At 38.6% G+C, this 21,328-nt stretch overlaps 1 protein-coding gene across 11 annotated transcripts in view; it reads right to left on the bottom strand.

Annotated features, from left to right (window-relative positions):
• Nucleotides 1-21,328, bottom strand: part of smtnb (smoothelin b) — a 299,570-nt gene that overhangs the window by 173,154 nt on the left and 105,088 nt on the right. For 9 of the 11 annotated variants that reach the window (XR_009515412.1, XR_009515411.1, XM_059987987.1 and 6 more), the window contains exons 4-6: nucleotides 14,210-14,288; nucleotides 11,093-11,152; nucleotides 6,970-7,130 (exon numbers count right to left, since the gene is read on the bottom strand). Coding sequence is in view for 9 of the 11 variants with exons in the window: in XM_059987987.1 (XP_059843970.1) it covers nucleotides 6,970-7,130; nucleotides 11,093-11,152; nucleotides 14,210-14,288 (300 nt within the window). In the remaining 2 variants the exon portion in view is untranslated. The remainder of the gene's footprint in view (nucleotides 1-6,969; nucleotides 7,131-11,092; nucleotides 11,153-14,209; nucleotides 14,289-21,328) is intronic. The other 2 variants (XM_059987986.1, XM_059987988.1) reach the window with 1 other exon arrangement.

Here is a 21,328-nt window from a genome sequence, read left to right as displayed (position 1 = left end):
AGACTCCTGACTGATCGAAATCATAAAAGGAAAGCGGGCAAGTTTTTCTCCAAATCTCTCTCTCTCTCTCCAACCATTGCAACCCAGCAGTCCCCAAAGGCTGCAGCCTGCATGAACTGAGTCAACTTTATATTTCCCTCAGACAATACATTATCCCCTAGACAATGATAGAGCTTATTTCTTATTGATTATTATTATACCTGCACTTTTAGATTTAGTATTGATGACATCTATTATCTGTATATTTGCATTGATATTATTTTTGTGTATTTTTACTAATAAATACTGTTAAAAATAGTATCATCAGACTTCAACGGACGTCTCCATCTTTGCTGGTAAGTGACCCAGTTACGGGGTTCGTAACAGTTCAAAGGAGATGTAAGGAGCAAATTTTTTACTCAGAGTCATAGATGCTGGTATGCACTGCCTGGTATGGTAGTGGAGGCAAATACATTAGAGATATTTAGATAGGCACGTGAATATAAGGAAGATGGAAACATACGGACATTGTGTAGTTAGGAGGGATTAGTTTTTGGGGATTTTTGATTTACATTTTAGTTGGCTTGGCACAACATTGTGGACTGAAGTGCCTGTTCCTGTGCTACACTATCCTACATTCTATGACTGGTTTGTGAGGAATGAAGGCTTGGGGCCTGAATGAGGAAAATAACAGAAAGAAACAATGGCGGAGATAATTTTTTTAATTTGTTCCTGTTGTTGTAGAAAAAGAAATTACCACATTGGTACATGGCTTTGTGCAATTACTATTCAAAATATTCCAAATAAACAATCCTTCAATTGTTTCAATATTATGAATATGTACTTTGGTTTGAAATTGGCAGTGGCAGTGATCAAATTCTTCATTAATTAAAGTCAGGTTGAAGACCAGTTCCATATTTGGACATCAGCCCAAATAATAAGACTAGAGGAAGCTCTGAACTGAGGATATGAATCACAGAATTGCCGACTTGTTACTTCCTGCAAATTATTTTAAGATGTATTACAACTGGTAAATAGCATCAGGCCTTGGTCTTCAAAATATTACATTATCTCCACTGTCTGTCATCACGCTAGCAAAAAAAAAATAATCAAAGTAATATTGGCATTATATAAGTACACCCTAGTAGAAACAGACCTATACAATGGAGAAAATTAGTCAGGAGATCTACAGATTATATAGGGATCAGGATGGGGTGATAGTTTGCACAGAGAATGACATCATGCCCCGTACACTCAAACATGCAAAATGGAACACATGACTAACATGATGAAGAGTTTGGTCAAGTTTTAGGCAAAAAATAGTAAGACCCAGATTTAATGTTTAAATCTAGAAGAAAAGAAAATCAAACTTCAGCTGCATAATTCTAGGGGGCAAATGTATAGAACTGAATTACTGGACAACAGAATGTTCATACACTACAAAATACTGTCACTTTATCATTTTATCAGGAGAATGGAATTGAAACAAGGAAGAATTAACACAGGGCCAGCTGCCATTTCGTAATATTCTGCTGGACACTTGAATAAAACAATTAAAGTTTTTTTTAACAAACTATCATTGGAATATTCCATTTCAACCTGGGTGAAATTAGTATCAGCAATTTATTATTTTGATCCAATAAATCAATTGTTCCCCATTACCCAATAACTATAGACTTGTGAGATATTTACATCTTTTTAAGAATTTTAAGTAAACAGCTACCAATGTTAAAAACTCCTGTAGGGCTTATGAATGAATGTGATTTTGAATATATAACCATGTATCAGTTTTTTAGAATTCTTATATAAACAGCAATGGATGCTAGCTTAGTAGTTAACTCCAAGTATGAGGTGGATTTAGATTTGATTCAGAAAACATATTAAAGGATATTGGGAAGAGTACACATATCCAAAGGGAATTACACAATAACCTTCTCTTGTTTCTTTGTTCCAGTATTTTTTTTTGGAAAAAAGGACCAGAATTTCAATTAAAAACATGATAAAATGACAAAAGAATATGTAGTCTAATAAACACTAGAGCAGATCAGTGATCTCTCCTCTACAGGAATGTTACATAAACTATGTGAAGTGATACAGCACCTGCAACAGTAAAAAATATTCCAAGGAATTTCATGGAGGGTGACAAAAAAAACTTAGTCAAACATTTGGGTTTTGTTAAGAACTTTAGAGTAAGTGAGGGAGTTAGACATGAAATATGCAAGTGTACACATTCTGACTTATCAGGGTACAGGGTTACAAGCAATAGAGTGGATGGAGTGGGAATGCTTGATAGGCCAGAAGCAAGAGAACAGAGAAGGCTTTTGATGGAGAAAATGGAGTACTTCTTGGTCTGTAAGAAAGCAGCCACAAATCAAAGAAACACAATAGAATCCATGAAAAAAACCCTCACAACAAAGGCTGACAAACATCCAATGCGTGAAAAAGAACAAATTATGCAACAATAAAAAAGTAAATAATACAGATCATGAATTCTATGAAGAAGATGCAAGCCACTGAAAGGAATGTAATAACAGGAACTGCCTGTTTTCAATGAAGGAAGCAAGTGTAGCTGTTTGCATAGAAAATAAAGATTTCAATTTAACAACTTGTTAAACATTTACAAATGAAAGCTATTATACTCAGTCAAATGGATGACTCAACTAGATAAAATATTTTGTTCCCTCTGGTTGAACTATTGGTGCTGCCTCAGGACTAAATATGGTTTAATTTCAATCTACACCACTTACAATTTGTCTACATTAGTCCACATTTTTATACAAAAAGATGTATTGCATTTATTAGTTTAAATAGAGTCCTATATTCAATTTTGACAAGGCAAGTCAAATGTCCTGTTATTGTACAAGGTGAGTCAAGATCCAATGCAATCTTGAGATTAAATAGCTTTCAAGTATATATTGGATAAAAAGGTTTGGACAATCAAATTCTCTACTTGGTTTATGGAGATGCATCATGTTCTTCGTCTTCCAAATATTTGGATTGTGTGTGATTAATATTTGCTGTGATTTTGTAAGCAAATGGATCGAACAGAAGTTTCATGCAGGACACATTAAATTGTTGGAAGCTGCAGTGTAACTACTGGTAAAAGGTCAAATTGCAATCCAAGTTTCCAATGCACATATGTAATACAAACATTTACAATGCAAAATATTTACATTATTATTGTCACAAAAACATATCTGGCTTGTAAACAGGCAATACACACACTTACAAATTATACAATACTGTAGTCAATCTTCTGAGATGTTGCTTATAAAAGTTATAGAATATGGTCATCTTTTTACTGTTCTCTAAAATCTTTCTGCTAATCTTTGCCTTTTTTCCTTTCTTGTTTCTATCTCTGAAGAGGGGAAGAGTGAAGAAGAGAAAACAGAAAGAAAAGAGAAAAGAAATAAAGAGAAAATGAACCACAAGTGGAAGTTAAAAGAGAGGCACTTCTGGATCAAGAAATTACAGACAAAAAGCACCTGCTCAAAGTTTAAGATGTCAATCACAATAGCAGGCAGTTCTAAAACTTGATTTAAATAGACTACATGGATGAAGCTGTTGTTAATGAGACAATTAAAAATCAAACTGTTCAGAAAGGACTTTATAGATACAGAATCTTAAAGTATATATTAAGCTAAATATAACCATGAATGCAGCATTTATATAGAGATCTGCATTATTTATTTGCCAATTATTGTGCTTGACATCTCCAACTTTGACAAGTTGGTCGCTAATGCAGATGGGCTTACACAATTTTCTTGAGCTTTTTATTTTATTCACTGTTGCTGAAGAGACCCACATATCTCACATCAGCAGCACACCATTAGCCTCTTATAGTAGATGGAGCAAGAATGTGAATGCAAAATCAAATTTATTTTATACCATGAACATAATCCAAGGTCAACTTCCAGTATTTATCTAACACATGCAAGCAGCTGTAATTCCATATGGAGAAAGAAAATGTATTAATTAATACCCTCTTGTATTCTAGGGGAAGAGAGCAATGAAAAATAAGCTCCTTTACTGGAAGACCTGCCATACATTTTGCAAGTATTTGTTGGCACCTTTGCTAGTTTCTTGATAAAATGCAGATATTTTTTAAATCAGCCACAACAGATGTTTATATTACTTAATCATAGCCTAAGTGGGTTCACAACATAGGTCTCCACAACCCAGGATATGATCAGATACATTCCATTCGTGTAATGACAAAGCAGACACCACAAGTGACATCAAGGCATGAGTCACCAGACTATTAGCATGTTGAACTATGTAAAGCCCAGAAGGGAAATGTTGACTATGTGGAATTCATAGCAATTTCACAATTTTCCTTTGAATTTAATTTATTTTTGATACTTAATCCAGTAATGCTCAAAATCCTTTGAAAAAAATATAGTTTTAAGATTAAAATATCTTAAGGGGGCAGGTGAAGCCAGGTAAAAGGCTGGGGAAGAAGTAATCTGACAGGAGAGGAAAATGGACCATGGGAGAAAGGGAAGGAGGGGCACCAGGAGGAGGGATCACAGCCCAAAATATCGACCCTTTATTCATTTCCGTAGAGGCTGCCTGACCTGTCGAGTTCCAGTGTTTTGTGAGGAGAATTTCATAATTACTTCCTTTTGGGTGAATACATTTCTTTTCACCCGTCTTGAATGACTGATCCCTCATTTTGAAACTGTGACTTCTGATTCTAGATTCATGTCAAGTTGCATGAGAGTTTTGTATGCTTCAGTGTGATTACCTCACATTCTGATGGAACTCCGGAGAGTTAAGTACAGTCTGATTAATCTCTCCTCACATGAAAAACTCACATCCAGAAAGTCAACCTGAGAAGCTTTCACTGTACTCCTGTCACAAGTAGATCACTTCTCAGACTGGGAGACCAGACCTGTACACTGTACAACAGATTCCATATTACCATAACCCTATATAAATGGGGAAAGGTGTCTGGTACTCAAGTTATCTTGCAATAATAATAAATACATTGTTTTCCCTCCTAATTACTTGCTGAAATTCTGATTTCAAGTATTGAACTCTTCATCAGAACTGTGAAAGTGAGAACACAAGTTAGTTTTAACAGCAGAGAGAGAAAGGATGGATAGGTCAAAAAGAATTTTGTGATACTGTACATTAAAACCACTTGATGTAAATCTTCCTTTTTACAGAGCAAGCTGATTGATTGATTAATTAATGAAACAAAGAGAGAAAAACAAAAAAGGGACATGCACATTCAGAAATGCCAGTGAGTAACCTGAAACAATAGAGGTGCTAGAAATGCCCAGTTCAGACAGACATTCCATTTCCTGTAGTTATATGGCAAAGATCTTTGGAAAAAAAAAGTTCTGTGAGACAGAAGAGTAAATGATAATCCATTGTGCTGGAAGGTGAAGACGACAGCAACTCTATCCATGCTCAGGCAAAGAGGAGAGGGGTGAGAGCAGAGAATGGGGAAATACAAAAGATGATATCAAGGATCAATTAAATATAGTCAGGAGGAAACCATGATCGATGATAAAACAAGATATCATAGAGGCAATTGTGTGAAAAATCCCAATATCATAATAAATAGGATGAAACTAGAGGATTTTGGAAAGTAAAATAGTGCTAAGGATTTTCTGCAAATTTTCTCTTGTTTGTGGAAGATAGTCTAGGTAGTTGTGGGAGTCTATGGGCATGTAATAGATGTTGTTTGTTAATGTATTCTCTAAAATGAAGACAAAGGCAAGTAGAAAGGCAAAGGAAGAAATGAACCATATAAATAAATGAGCAGGTTGGAAAATGGCAGCAAAAGTAATGAAGTATTTGAATTCTATATAAATGCAAGAACCAACACTAATACAAAGTTGATAATGTTCCTGTTAAAAAAAAAGTTGAGAGAGAGGAACAGAGTAGGACTTAAGAAAAAAGGAACTATATCTTCCACAGAAGGGCCCATTTGAGGTTACAGCTTTAAACTGGAATAAGTTGTTCACTTTCAACCAGGCAAATAACTATTGCTGGAGAAGAAACTGTTGGAAGAAGAGAGCAGAAGGCCTACTGTACATGCCATCCTGGTGGAAGTGTAGAGGATTGGTACCTCCATAGTGAAGGTAACTTAATAGGGATCAGGATACTAGAAATTGCCAGTGGCAGATGAGATCATTCACAAAAGTGATAAGGGACTGGACCAGAAGAGAAAGAATGAAGTTAAAGTAAGAAAAAATGTTTGCTAGGGAAAAGCAGGCCTAAACAAAAGGGCCAGCCTATATAAAATCCTTCAGTGGATTTTAGGAAGAAGGTAGAAGTATGCACTGCACGGATGGAGTACTACAAAGCTGGAGGCCGATGAGGGAAGATCTACTGAGTAATGAGATTAATAATTACCTGCTCCTCAATGGCCTGATCTTCATGGCAGGGCCAAGGTTCAGAATGAGTTATGGGGTATTTCTGAGAACTGATATTTGGCCCTTCAAGATAGGACTCATCAAATCTCAAAAGCACCACTCTGGAGGACAGTTTGGATAAAGGTATTGCTTAGGGAACAGAAGTTCAAGTTCAGAAAGGGATAGCTTAGAACACGTAAAGGGAGTGGACAAACTAAGGTAGTCAATGTCTCATCAGCTGATAATCACAAAAAGATCTCGAAAGCATAGGATACCAGGAGGGACCCATTTGGGGTAGGGAGAAATAATCATTAGGAATAAAGACACTTCATGCCTTCTAAATATACTGCAGTATTTTCTGTCTCATAGTTTAAACCTGGTTGTTGTTTTTTTTTCTTTAACTGCCAATACCAGAGTCAATCGTCACCTCAAACTTATTAAAAAGCATTCCCATTTTCCTTACCTCTGCCTGACACTGCAACTTAAAATAGGTTTGTTTTCTCACTTTCCATTTCTGATGAAGGCTCATTGACATGAAATGTTGACTGCTTCTCCCTCCACAATTGTTGCCAATGTTCCCAGCCTCTTTGTTGTTGCTTAATCATGTTAATAAAATACTCACCACTGGTCGAAGAAAATTCTCCTCGCATTTTGCCAAGTGTTCCTTGCTTGAACGCATTGTTTGTGGTAGGATGTCACACTGGTACGTAGACGATGTTTTTGCAATTTCCTGTGCTCCATTATGGACAGGTCTGCCAATTGGCCTGTCCCGGATGTATGCAGCTGAAGAAATGGAAGGATAGGAAGTATAAGTCATAGACAAGGTCTTTGGAGAATATCTTCATGTGACTTAGATTAGAGTATGGAAGGTAGCTCATGAGTCGATGTTCAACAATATACGATTTGATAGTACCAATGTACAGAAACTCAACATTCTTCATTTCTAACAATCTCCAAGAAGTTCATACCAAAATGGAAAGATATGAGGCATAAGCTACGTTGATACTTCTTCAATGTTGCAATGAAGAGTTTCATAGCTAAAATACTATTCCAGAAATGAAATTTTTCCCAGGTTCTTTCTGCCCTCACAAGTAGAATATTTCATATTTTTACTCAAGACTTAAAAGCCCCTCATTCCTTTCATTTATTCCTCAATCGTTCCACAAACTTTTAGCTTTCCACATTTTCTCTCATTCTTCATGCCTTCTCCAAATTTATTTTGACCACATATTCAGCATCCTGGCTAAAATGTTGATTATCCAACTTTCCTTACTGGCTCCCATGTTAAGTAATTCCATAATAATTCTCCTTCCTCTGATTTTCTCTTTTCCTTCAAATCTAGTACACTCTCTCTTCACCAAACAAATGTTACAGAACTTGATCCCACCTTCTAAAGTTCTCTAAGGTTCTTGAATATTAAGTCGTCTGCCAAATTCTTATCCATTTAACTTGGTCTGGATACTAATAAACAAGTTTACATCCACGTCACAGTAACAAAATGAATTGTGAAGTTACTAAAATAACATCTACAAACTGGATTGAAAACAATTTAACTAAGATCTAAATTTGCAATCCATCTGTGGCCTTTGACATGGTCAACTCTCACTCTCATTCAACTACAGAGGACACTTCCAATCCAGTACAAAATTATCAAGTTTTGGGCAATTGTGGCTTTACCATCTGCATTCACAATCTTATTATCGCCATCTCCCAAGAATATATCTTTGTCTCCCTCTAATCTATATGCTGCCCCTCAGAATTGAGAAACACAACCCATTTCCATACCTTTTAGACTACACACACCATCTCACCATCATCTCTCTTCACTCATCTCTAAATTTCCAGAGTGCTTATCTAAAAATGAATGAACAGAATATTTTTCCAATAAAAATGGTGAACAAAACTATCACCTTTTATGACTATTCAAGAAGCCCCACTGGCTCCAAATACTAATAGATTAAAGTCTACAATTTAATTAGACAATCTGAAACTTGTGAAATATATAACCTGTAACAAGTAAGGGACCATATACCCATGGCAATACCAAGACTGCAAAGTTCCATCTAGGGCTTAATTCTGCCCTGCTTTAGTTCATTTCCTACCAGAACACTCATCCATGTTTCTGTTTCTATCATTCCAATTCCAGGTGACTTATTCCATTTTCTGAAAACCAAAAGATCAGTCAACACCCTTATCATATGCAAAATGCTATTCTGCAATCAACCCATTATTTTGTGATCATTGCTGGTTTCAAGCTAAGCAATGCATTAGCATTAAAGCTCTTAAACTATTCCCAACCTCATCTCCCACTGTGATTAACAAAAACTAATGTTATCCTTTACATATCAATTCTCTTTCAGGCACGAGTTACCTGTTGATTTTCTCTGAATTTAATTACCCCACCATGACAGGCAATGCCTACACCCTCAGTTCTGTAATTATCTTCCTAAACTTATATTAAGACCCCCTATAAAGCTATTTCACCTATTTCTTTGACAGGCTATGAGCCAGCCTTTGTAATGTCACACTATGTGCATTAACATCAACTCTTGAAGAAGAATTCTGTGCATCTAGCCATCTCTAAATTAAATCCCAAACCTACACACGCGCAGACAGTGATTCTGAGCAGGAGGCTTGGTTCTGTGTCTGTCCTAACCCAATTTTGATCAGTGGTCTACACTGAGGGGCAGTTAATCTTAGCTCAAATAGTGGGAAGGTACTGAAATAGTCCTTTGCACTCCTCTCATAGGCTGGTGAGTGGTGGAAGGGGTGAACTAATCAGCTGGAATCTGTTACCTAATTGTTACCTGTTAATCCCTTGGAAAAGTTCAGATGCATTTTGGAATTTCATTTCCATGTGCACTTCACACCTTAAACTTGCTTCTATATATTAAAAAAACAAGTTCTGGTGATATAGGTCATGTATCGGCTGTAACAAACTAAATGAATTGTTTCATTTTTCAACAACCTCATATGAGGAGCCTAACCTCATTTTTCAAACTTCAAACCTATCCTCTACTAAACATAAGAACATAAGAAATAGGAGCAGGAGTAGGCCATCTGGTCCATTGAGCCTGCTCCGCCATTCAATAAGATCATGGTTGATCTGGCCCCATGGACTCATTCCCACCTACCTGCCTTTTCTCCATAACCCTTAATTCCCCTACTATGCAAAAATCTGTCCAAGCTTGTCTTAAATGTATTTACTGAGGTAGCTCCCACTGCTTCATTGGACAGAGAATTCCACAGATTCACCACTCCCTGGGAAAAGCAGCTCCTCATCTCTATCCTAAATCTACTCCCCTGAATCTTGAAGCTATGTTCCTTAGTTCTACTCTCACCTACCAGTGGAAAGAACTTTCCTGCCTCTATCTTATATCCCTTTCATAATTTTATATGTTTCTATAAGATGTCCTCTCATTCTTCTGAATTCCAATGTGTACAGTCCCAGGTGACTCAATCTCTCCTCATAGTCCAATCCCCTCACCTCTGGAATCAACCTGCTGAACTTCCTCTGCACCACCTTCAAAGCTAGTATATCCTTCTTCAAGTAAGGAGACCAGAAATGCATGCAGTCCAGTTGCGTCTCACCAGTACCCTTACAGTTGCAGCCTCCTTGTCTTTAAACTCAATCCCTCTAGCAATGAAGGCCAACATTCCACTTGCCTTCTTGATAGCCTGCTGTACCTGCAAACCAATCTTTTGCGATTCATGCACAAGCACAAGTCCCTCTGCACAGCAGCATGCTGCAATTTTTTATCATTTAAATAATAATCTGCTCTTTCATTTTACCTTCCAAAGTGGATGACTTTGCATTTAGTGACATTGTACTCCATCTGCCAGACCCTTGACAACTCACTTAACTTAGCTATAACTCTCTGCAGACTTTCCTTATCTTCTGCACAGTTTGTTTTTCCACTCGATTTAGTACCATCAGCAAACCTAGGTACACTACAGTCGGTCTCCTCTTCCAGATCATTAATGTATATTGTGAACAGTTGCAGGTCCAGCACCGACCCCTAGAGCACACCGCTCACCACCGATTGCCAGCCAGAATAACACCCATGTATCCCAACTCTCAGCTTTCTATTAGTTAACCAATCCTCTATCCATGCTAATACATCACCCCCAACTCAATGCATCCTTGTCTTATGGATAAGTATTTTATGTGGCATCTTATCGAACGCCTTCTGGAAATCCAAGTAAATAACATTCATTCCTGATGAAGGGTTTCGGCCCGAAACATCATCACTACCTCTTCCCATTGATGCTGTCTGGCCTGCTGAGTTCTACCAGCATTTTGTGTTTTTATTTAAATAACATTCCCCTCTATCCACTGCACTCATTATACCTTCAAAGAACTCCGGTAAGTTTGTCAAACAGGTCCTCCCTTTGCTGAATCCATGCTGCATCTGCCTGATGAATCCATTTTTTTCCAGATGCCTTGCTATTTCATCTTTAATATTTTTTGAAGCATTTTCCCAGCTACTGATGTTAAACTAACTGGCCTATAGTTACCTGCCTTTTGTCTAAATAGTGGTGTACTGCCTTCCAATCTGCTGGAACCTGTCCAGAGTCCAGACAATTTTGGTAAATCATCATCAAAGCCTCTACTTTAACTTCTGCCATTTCTTTCAGTATTCTGGGATGCATTTCATCAGGACCAGGGGACTTATCTATCTTCAGACCCACAAGTTTGCTCAGCACTACCTCTTTAGTGATAGCTATTGTATCAAGGTCCTTACCTCCCATCGCATCTGTAACATCTCTCCTTTGCATGTTAGATGTGTCCTCTGCTGTGAAGACTGACATAAAATAGTCATTCAAACCTCGGCCATTTCCTCATTACCCAACATCAATTCCCCCTTCTTGTCCTCCAAGGGACCTATATTAACTTCAGCCACCCTTTGCCTGATATAATTATAAAAAGTTTTACTATCCATTTTTATATTTTGTGCTAATTTATGTTCATAATCTAGCTTCCCTTTCTCAATTGCTTGCTTAGTGGTACTTTTAAAGTTTTCCCAATCTTCTAGTTTCCTACTATTCTAGGCAACTTTGTATGCACGACCTTTTAGTTTGATGCCTTCTTTTATTTTCTTAGTTAGTCAAAGCTGGTTCTCCCCACTTACTGTTTTTGCTTTTAACTGGAATATATTCTTGTTGAGCACCATGAAAAATCTCTTTGAAAGTTTTCCACTATTCCTCAACCATCCCACCATACAGCCTGTGTTCCCAGTCTACACTAGCCAAATCCTCTCTCATCCCATTGTAGTTTCCATTGTTTAGGCATAATGCACTGGTTTTAGATTGACTTATTGCACCCTCCAATTGTATGAAAAATTCACTCATACTGTGATCACTCTTTCCAAGAGGATCCCTAACTACAAGATCACTAATTTTAGCTGTCTCATTGTACAGGACCAAATCTAAGATAGCAAGTTCCCTTGAGGGTTCAGTAACATGCTGTTCAAGAAAGCCATCATGGATGCATTCTATGAAGTCCTCCTCAAGACTGCCTTGACCAACTTGATTCACCCATTCCACGTGCAAGTTAAAGTCCACCATGCCAAATGCTGTTCCATTCTTACATGCCTCAGATATTTCTCTGTTTATTGCCTGTGCCACTGTCATGTTACTATTCGGTGGCCAATAGACAACTCTTACCAGCGATTTTTTTTTCTTTACTATTCCTAATTTCTATCCAGATGGATTCAACATTTTGCTCCTTAGGTCTTATATCATCTCTCACTATTGCCCTGATCTCATCTTTAGTTAAGAGGGCTACCCTACCTCCCTTACCCTCCTGCCTATCCTTCCATATTACTTGATACCCTTGGATATTTAATTCCCAATCCTCTCCACTCTACAACTATATCTCTGTAATGGCCACACTCTTTTTTACTTTATCCATACTTCTCCAATCTGTTAAACCCACCCCCCTACTATTTAGTTTAAAGCCCTATCCACAGTCCTAGTTATGTGTTTCGCTGTCATCCAGGTCCCATTATGGTTCACCCCAATACGGGTGCCAATTTCCTATTAATTCAAACCCACTTCTCCCACACCAATCCTTGAGCTATGTATTTAACTCTCTAATCTTCTTGACCCCATGTCAATTTTCACATGGCTCAGGTAATAATCCAGAGATTACTATCTTTTTGGTTCTGCTTTTTAATTTAGTGGCTAACTGCTCAAATTCCTTCAGCAGAACCTCTTTCCTTGTTCTACCTATGTCGTTGGTAACCACATGGACCACGACAATTGGATCTTTCCCATCCAACTGCAGGTCAGATAAGATGTCCTGAACCTGGGCACCAGGCAAGCAACACAGCCTTCAGGATGCTCTATCCTCACAACACAGAACTGTCTATTCCTCTGACTTTACCATTCCCAATTTCCACCACAATTCTCTTCTCCCCCCCCCCCCCGAATGGCTCCCTGAACTGCAGTGCCAGAGTTCAGTTGCTCACCATTCCTACAGCCCCCACTCTCATCCACATTAGAAGCAAGAATCTCAGACCTGTTGGACAAGCTCAAGGGCTGAGGCTCCTCCAGCACTGTCTCTTGGATCCCACTACCCGCCTCACTCACAGTCACACCCGCTTGTCCCTGACCACAGACCGAATTTGAGGCAGCTGTATTGAATTGACTTTATTACTTACATCCTTCATATACAGAAGGAGATAAAAATCTAATCTAATGAATGTGACTACCTCCTGAAACACAGAATACAGGTAACCCTCCCCCTCCCTGATGTGCCACAATGTTTTTGAGCTCAGATTCCAGGTTATCAACTTTGAGCCTGAGCTCCTCGAACTGCCAGCACTTGCTGCAGATGTGGTCACCAGGAACCATAATGGGGTCCATCTGCTCCCACATCATGCAGCTACAGCATATCATCTGATCCTACATCATCCTTTTATTTAATTAGCTGTAATTTAGTGACTTTATATTTAACCATTACAAAAGCCTTACTCGCTTCTTACCTGTGCCTCCTCACCAAAGCCTCAAGTTCCCACACCTAAACTGGTCCCCTCACACAATGGCCACTCTGCTTTGACCCTGCTTTAGTTTTATTTGCTCCTGCTAATAAATCACAAATCAATTGGTCCACTACTATTGTGCTGATCCCCATGAAATGCTCCTTTTTTAAACTCTTCTCCCCAAGCTCTCCCTCTCTCTCTTCCAATCGTTTGGTCTGCCACTAATGTGCTGAGCCCTGCAAAATACTCCTTTTTTAAACTCTTCTCCCCAACCTGTGTGAAGCTCTCTCTCTCTCTCTCTTCAAATCAATTGGTCTGCTGCTAATGCCAATTAAATAAACTGCGATGCAAAATGTAACTATAGCCAATAATGAAGACAAAATTTAGGTGACATGGTAGCGTAGTGGTTAGCACATCACCTTACAGTACTAGCGACGCAGGTTCAATTCCCCCACCGTCTGTAAGGAGTTTGTGGGTGCTTTGATTCCTCCCACAATCCAAAGACATACCAGTTGTTAGGTTAATTGGTCATTGTAAGTTGTCTTATGATGAGACTGGGGTTAAATCGGGGGGGGGGGGGGTGGTGATTTGGTGGGCAGCACAGCTTGAAGGGTCAGAATGGCCTATTCTGTGCTGTATCTCAATAAATAAGTAAAATAAGTAAATAAATAAATTGTTAGCAATGAGTACGTGTGACATTTTCAGCAACCTGCCTCACTTCACATACCTGGTTCCATGATGAAACCAAACATGTTGACAGAGAGCTTACTTAACACTAGCAACAAAGTCAAGATTCTCCCGACAAATCATTTTAGTACTACATTAATATAAATTCATCTGAATAAACTTGTATATGAAGGATACAGACTGACCCACCTTCAATCTCCCGTTCACGGAGTTTACGCATAGCAGCTCTAATTAATTTACGTTCCTCATATTCAGCTGCACTTCGGAGCTGTTAAAATACAAAAAAAAAAGAAATTGTAGTAATGGAATTTCAAACCTTATGCTAATAGTGTAAATAAACATCTTTGAAACAATGTTTCATATTACTTTTTGTAGACAAATCCTGATGACAGTATCCTGAAGATGACTATTTAGTTATGAATACAGTTGCTGAAGAACAACCCCATCCCACTGTGTGTTGCCAAGACATCAGACATCACTCACATCGGTGCAAATTTTTGTCTGTGGACAACAGGTATCACAGCCCACCTCCATAACCAATCCACCGTTGCCACAGCATTTTTAGATGTCATGGAAGCCTGGACTTGCCTCATTTAGTGGAGGACTTGAGTGTGCATTCCAGCAATACATTCAATAACTGGTGGCCAGTTTTTGTAGCACGGTGGCCAATGACTACTGGGGCCGTGTTTTCAGTATAACCTTATTCTACCTTCACAATCACAGCTTTTCTGTGTCTGCTCCACCATTAAAGACTTAGAATAACATACAAAAACTGCTGGAGGTACTCAGCAGGTCAGGCAGCATCTATGGAGAGAAATAAAGAGCTGACATTTTGGGCCAAGACCCTTCATCAGGACTCATTATCAGGATTATTAAAGACTTGTTGGATCATTCAGTTTTGAACCTCTCCCTTAACTCAATGCATGGAGTTCCACCAGGAGCTCAAGCTCCAGAATACATCAGAGCTACCAAAGCAGGTCAGGGGGTGAGTAGCCTATGGTAAGAATCATATAAAAGCATGAAAAATGGGAGGAGTAGGTCATAGAGCCCTTCAAGATCAAGACTGAACTTCTACCTCAGTGTAATTTTCTAACCCTATCCTCATACCTCTTGATTCTCAATGTCTAGAAAAATATTGATCACTATTCTTAATGTAGAAAGAGCACTCACTATCCAGTGTGGAGAGCAACATGGAGGAAAGGAGCTTGTACTTTCTCCTCATGACTGCATGGGTTTCCTCCAGGTGCTCTGGAGTCCTCCAACATTCCAGTGACATACACATTGGTAGGTAAATTAGTCACAGGGGTGTAACTGGACTATGTAGGGTCACTGGCCAGAAGACCTGTTGATGCACTGTATTTCTAAATAAATAAACTCAGGTATCTGCTACCAGCTGCACCACTGATCCTTTCTTTTGGCAATTTATGTAAAATTCCAGAGACTGGTGTATATAGATGGTGGTCCTATTACAGATCATCATGAAATGAGCAATGTATAAGGAGCCCCCAGCCTGACTTACTATTCTATTTTCGAATGAGTTTTACAATACTTTACAAAATTTCATAACTTTTGATAGCAGCAAAACTCTTTTTGAAAATTAGAAGAGTACAATAAACATCGAAATAAATATTTTTTCTTTTTTACTCAATGCTTCATTAATCCATGAAATAGACATGAGCCCTACAAGCTAAAAAGTCATATTTGACTTACCCAAGATTCAAGTACATTTATTATTAAATAATGTAGAACTTATACAACCTTGAGATTTGCTTGCTCACAGGTAATCACAAAGAACCCAATTGAAGAAAAAAAATAAAAAGACCAACACTTGATGTACAAGAGAAAGGGAAAAAAATACAATTTAGGACAATTTGACTCATTGTCCCAGACAGTGTGGAAACTATATTGGGTTTCTGATCTAGCAATTCCTAACTTGTTCCAAAAATAAAATAAGTACCCATAGAAAACAAAAATGCTATTAATTTCAGATAAATGTTATAATTTGATGGTATGTCAGTTAGCTTCAAAAGTTAGTTGTTCAAGGTACCATTCTTCATTAGAAATTTATAAACTTGACCCAACAGGAATTCTTTATTTCAACTATTTTTCATAAATCTTAAAAAATATTTTCACTTTTCTGTACAACTCCAATTGTACACTTTTTCTGAGTACAGTCACATTGATAAATTATTGAATTCAATCCTAAGAGGGAAATTTTACTCAGTCCAAATTAAAACATCTGATCTCAGCTTTTACAAGTCTTGCCAACAACTTTATGCTAGGAATAGGATTGGGGTGGGGATCTGAAATAAAAATGAGCTCCTCTGATATTTTGCTGGAACATGCATACAAGTGGAGACTGACTCAGGACGGAAAGATTCTTTCAAACAAATATGATGTACAGTATGTTCACTGGTGGACATCAGTAGAAGCATATTTTAAGTCAGACTTTAAGAGAAAAAAAGTAAATACATAGTCAGGAGCCTTTTGAGTGACACATTAAGTTAAAAAAATATTTCTTCTAGGGTCATACAACCTACCTTATCCATGCCAACCAGAGTACACATTTATTCCAATCCCAGTTTCCAACATTTGACCAATAGAATCCTGTATCTTAACAATTCAAATTCTCATCTAAATATGTCTTACAATGTTGGGCCCTTGAAGAATGAATTGGGTGAAATTGTTATGGGAAACAGAGAAATGGCAGAAGAATTTAATAAGTACTTTAGATCTGTCTTCACTAGGGAAGACACAAGCAATCTCCCAGATGTATGGATGGGCAAAGGACATAGGGTAACAGAGCAAATGAAACAGATTGACATTAGGAAGGAAACGGTGATGAGTAAACTGATGGGACTGAAGGCTGACATATCCCCAGGTCCGGATGGTCTGCATCCTAGGGTACTAAAGGAGGTGGCTCTGGAAATTGTGGATGCATTGGTAATCATTTTCCAATGTTCCTTAGATTCAGGATCAGTTCCTGAGGATTGGAGAATAGCTAATGTTATCCCACTATTTAAGAAAGGAGGGAGGGAGAAAACAATCATCCTTTCAGCCTAACATCAGTAGTGGGGAAGATACTAGAGTCCATTACTGAAGATGAAATAGTGGCATATCTAGATAGCAGTGATAGGATTGGGCTGAGCCAGCATGGATTTACCAAGGGCAAATCATGCTTGACTAATCTATTGGAGTTTTTTGAGGATGTAACCAGGAAGTTAGACAAGGGAGATCCAGTGGATATAGTGTACCTTGATTTTCAGAAGGCATTTGATAAGGTCCCACATAGGAGATTAGTGGGTAAAATCCGAGCTCATGGCATTGGGGCGAAGATATTGACACGGATAGAAAACTGGTTGGCAGATAGAAAGCAAAGGGTAACGGTGAATGGGTGTTTCTTGGAATGGCAGGTGGTGACTAGTGGGGTGCCACAGGGCTCGGTATTGGGACCACAGCTGTTTACGATTTACATAATCGATTTAGATGAAGGCATTGAGAATAACATGAGCAAGTTTGCTGATGATACTAAGCTGGGTGGCAGTGTGACATGTGATGAGGATGTTAGGAGAATTCAGGGTGACTTGGATAGGCTGAGTGAGTGGGCAGATACTTGGCAGATGACGTTTAATGTGAATAAGTGTGAGGTTATCCACTTTGGGAGTAAGAACAGGAAGGCAGATTATTATCTGAATGGTGTAGAGTTAGGTAAGGGAGAAATACAAAGAGATCTAGGAGTCCTTGTTCATCAGTCACTGAAGGTGAATGAGCAAGTGTAGCAGGCAGTGAAGAAGGCTCGTGGAATATTGGCCTTTATTACAAGGGGAATTGAGTACAAGAGCAAGGATATTCTTTTGCATTTGTACAGGGCCCTGGTGAGACCACACCTGGAGTATTGTGTACAGTTTTGGTCTCCAGGGTTAAGGAAGGACATCCTGGCTATAGAGGAAGTGCAGCATAGATTCACGAGGTTAATTCCTGGGATGTCTGGACTGTCTTACAGGTTAGAGAGACTGGGCTTGTACGCGCTGGAATTAAGGAGATTGAGAGGGGATCTGATTGAAACATATAAGATTATTAAGGGATTGGACAAGATAGAGGCAGGAAATATGTTCCAGATGCTGGGAGGGTCCAGTACCAATGGGCATGGTTTGTGAATAAGGGGTAAGTCATTTAGGACAGAGTTAAGGAAAAACTTCTTCTCCCAGAGAGTTGTGGGGGTCTGGAATACACTGCCTCAGAAGACAGTGGAGGCCAATTCTCTGGATGCTTTCAAGAAGGAGCTAGATAGGTATCTTATGGATAGGGGAATCAAGGGATATGGGGACAAGGCAGGAACCGGGTATTGATCAGCCATGATCTCAGAATGGTGGTGCAGGCTCAAAGGGATGAATGGTCTACTTCTGCACCTATTGACTATTGTCTATTTTGTGAAAGTCTCTGCCTAAGTACCTCGATCCAATCACCCCTCAGCCTCATCTACACACCAAGGAAAATAAAGCCAACCTATACAGTCTCTCCTCATAAGTGAAGCACTCTATCCTAAGCAATAACCTGATAATCCTCCTCTGCACCTTCTCTAGTGCAATCGCACCCTTCCCGTATCATGACAACCAGAACAGCACATAGTACATTAACTATGGTTTAACCAAAGTTTTACATTGTACTACCATAATTCCCTGTTCTTAAATTTTGTATCATAGGCAATGAAGACTACTATTTTGTATGCCTACTTGACCACCTTACTCATCTGAACATGTACACAAGGGACCCTCTATTCCTCATGACTCCCTTGGGGCCCAGCATTCATTATCCAAGTCACAACCTATTAGTCCTCTCAAAATGCATCACTACACATCTATATGGATTAAATTCCATTTGCCATTGTTCTGCCCCCTGACCAACTCTTCAGCATTGTTCTGCTAACCTCTGTCTAAGCCTGTCTACCCTCTCCACCAACAAGAATATGTTATCTCTGCAATATTCCAGGAAGATTTTTGACACAAATAAAAAGCATAGAAATAAATAGACCAGTCAAACTTAAATGCTCATTTTAGTTCTAGTGACAGGTCTTTAACCTGGAATTTTAACTCTGTTCTCTTTCCATATGTGTTGCCAGAGTTGCTGAGCATCTTCTGTTTTTATTCTAAACTTAAATGGTCTTCTTCTGAATTTCTTAATTTCAATTTCTTTTCTCCATAATACTCTAAAATGTAAGCAGTTATTAATTAAACCTACAGCTTTTTAATTATCAATTGACCAAATCACAGTTGATGAGATTGTGGGGGTGAATCAAACAAGGCATTAATGCAAATGAGTGGGTTTTGGCTCGTTGTTTTGATGGGCAAAAAGACCTGTTTATCTGCTGAATGTCTATGACTCTCAGTTCCTATTCCACTAACAGGAGTTAAAAAGTCAGGTTTTGTGCATGTTTTCTTAACAATGTAAGGGGTTTCCTTATGTGGATAGCTATTACTAACCTACAGCAAAAGTAACCAAAAAAGGGACCACTTTGACTTTCCCCCGTCATTTTACAGGACCAGAATTATTTCAGCCGTACACTCAAAATAATAATTCTCTTTCACAATCAATAAAAATTATCAGTTAGTGGATAAATCAGGAAAAATATATTTGCCAGTAAAAGTCTGCCAACATAATTTTCAGTGCTTGTAACTATAGACAGGAGAAATTCAAACCAAAAAAGGTGAAATTTGAGCGAACATTAAGCTTTCTAGAAAAGGGAAACACATGTTGGAAGAAATACAGTGCCTTTATAAATCTCAAGTACATCTAATAATAGTTGTCAATCTTCAAAATGCATGAATTCTCCCTTACAGTGAAATAATAAACCAGTTTAAACATTTATGGGGAAGCCACTTACACAGATGAAAACATCAGGGCTTTATAGATTAATTATACAGTGTGTGGTTCTCTGCTATTGCATTAAGTAAACATTGGAATTTGCCCAGGTAGGGTTTCTCGTACTCCTGATCTTGCTCCTCAAGACAGGGCTAATGAATTCCATGTTTGCATCTCCTATTATTCCAGCATCAACTCTGGGAAGTGACTGCAAAGATTCTTCAGCATACAGCACTCTGTAATGAAATAACTCTGCTAGTCAAAGAATATTGCAGGTAACAATTTCATCCTTGACATAATGACAGTTCCTACCATGTTTCCATTATTTTGTTGGGTTACACCCAGGTACTTTAATTCAAGTTTACACTGGTATAAGAAGCTAGAGAAGAAATAGACAGACCTTTCCACACAAGATTCTTCAGCTGGCAGAGTTGACTATAAAATATATCCAAAAGATGGAGTAATCATGGAACTGACCATCAATTGAAAACCACAAGTATATTGAGTATGTTTGTTTAATTTGGTTATTAATGGGTGCCTTTATGGGTATGCATGCCGTAAATAGTTCTCTGTACTTGCAACATTGGCAAATCAGTAAATGAGATATTTCTGTTAATACTTCCCCCTCTCCTTCACCATTCTCCATCTCCCTTTCCCTCTCTCACCTTTACCTTACACCCATCACCTGATGGGTGACGCCCGCCCATCACCTTCCTCTGGTGCTCCTCCCCCCTTTCCTTTCTTCCATGGCCTTCTGTCCTCTTCTATCAGACTCCCCCTTCTCCAGCCCTGTATCTCTTTCACTAATCTACTTCCCAGCTCTTTAGTTCATCCCTCCCCCTTCAGGTTTCACCCATCACCTTGTTTCTCTCTCCCCTCTCCCCCAACCTTTTAAATAATGTTAAAGGTAGGTTTTTCACACAGAGAATATGGAATGCACTGCCGGTGAAGGCAGTAGAGGTGGATAGAATTTGGTCTTTTAAGAGACTCTTAGACAGGTACATGGAGCTTAGAAAAATAGAAGGTAATGTGGTAGGGAAATTCTAGGCAACTTCTAGAGTAGGTTACAAGGTTCATTGTGGGCTGAAGGCCATGTAATGAGCTGTAGATTTCTATGTTTCTATATACTGCTCAGCTTTTTTTCTCCAGTCCTGCCAAAGGGTCCTGGTCCAAAACGTCAACTGCACTCTTTTCTATAGATGCTGCTTGGCCTGCTGAGTTCCTCCAGCACTGTGTGTGTGTTGCTTGGATTTCCCAGCATCTGCAGACTTACTCTTGTTTCAAATGAGATACCACTTTATCTTCAGTAAATTAACAAAGAATTGAATTTTAGGAACAGAGAGGCCGGTGCCTCCCTAATACTGAAGTGGGTAGCAAGTTGTGAATAATGGAATAGATTAGCTATTAATTGCTGCATTGATCCAATAGCCAAGAGAATGAAATCACCAT

The sequence above is a fragment of the Hypanus sabinus genome, chromosome 13 (assembly GCF_030144855.1).
Source record: "Hypanus sabinus isolate sHypSab1 chromosome 13, sHypSab1.hap1, whole genome shotgun sequence".
NCBI lineage: Eukaryota > Metazoa > Chordata > Chondrichthyes > Myliobatiformes > Dasyatidae > Hypanus > Hypanus sabinus.
The sequence above is the reverse complement of the archived record's forward strand: the minus strand, read 5'-3'. Positions and strand labels throughout refer to the sequence as shown.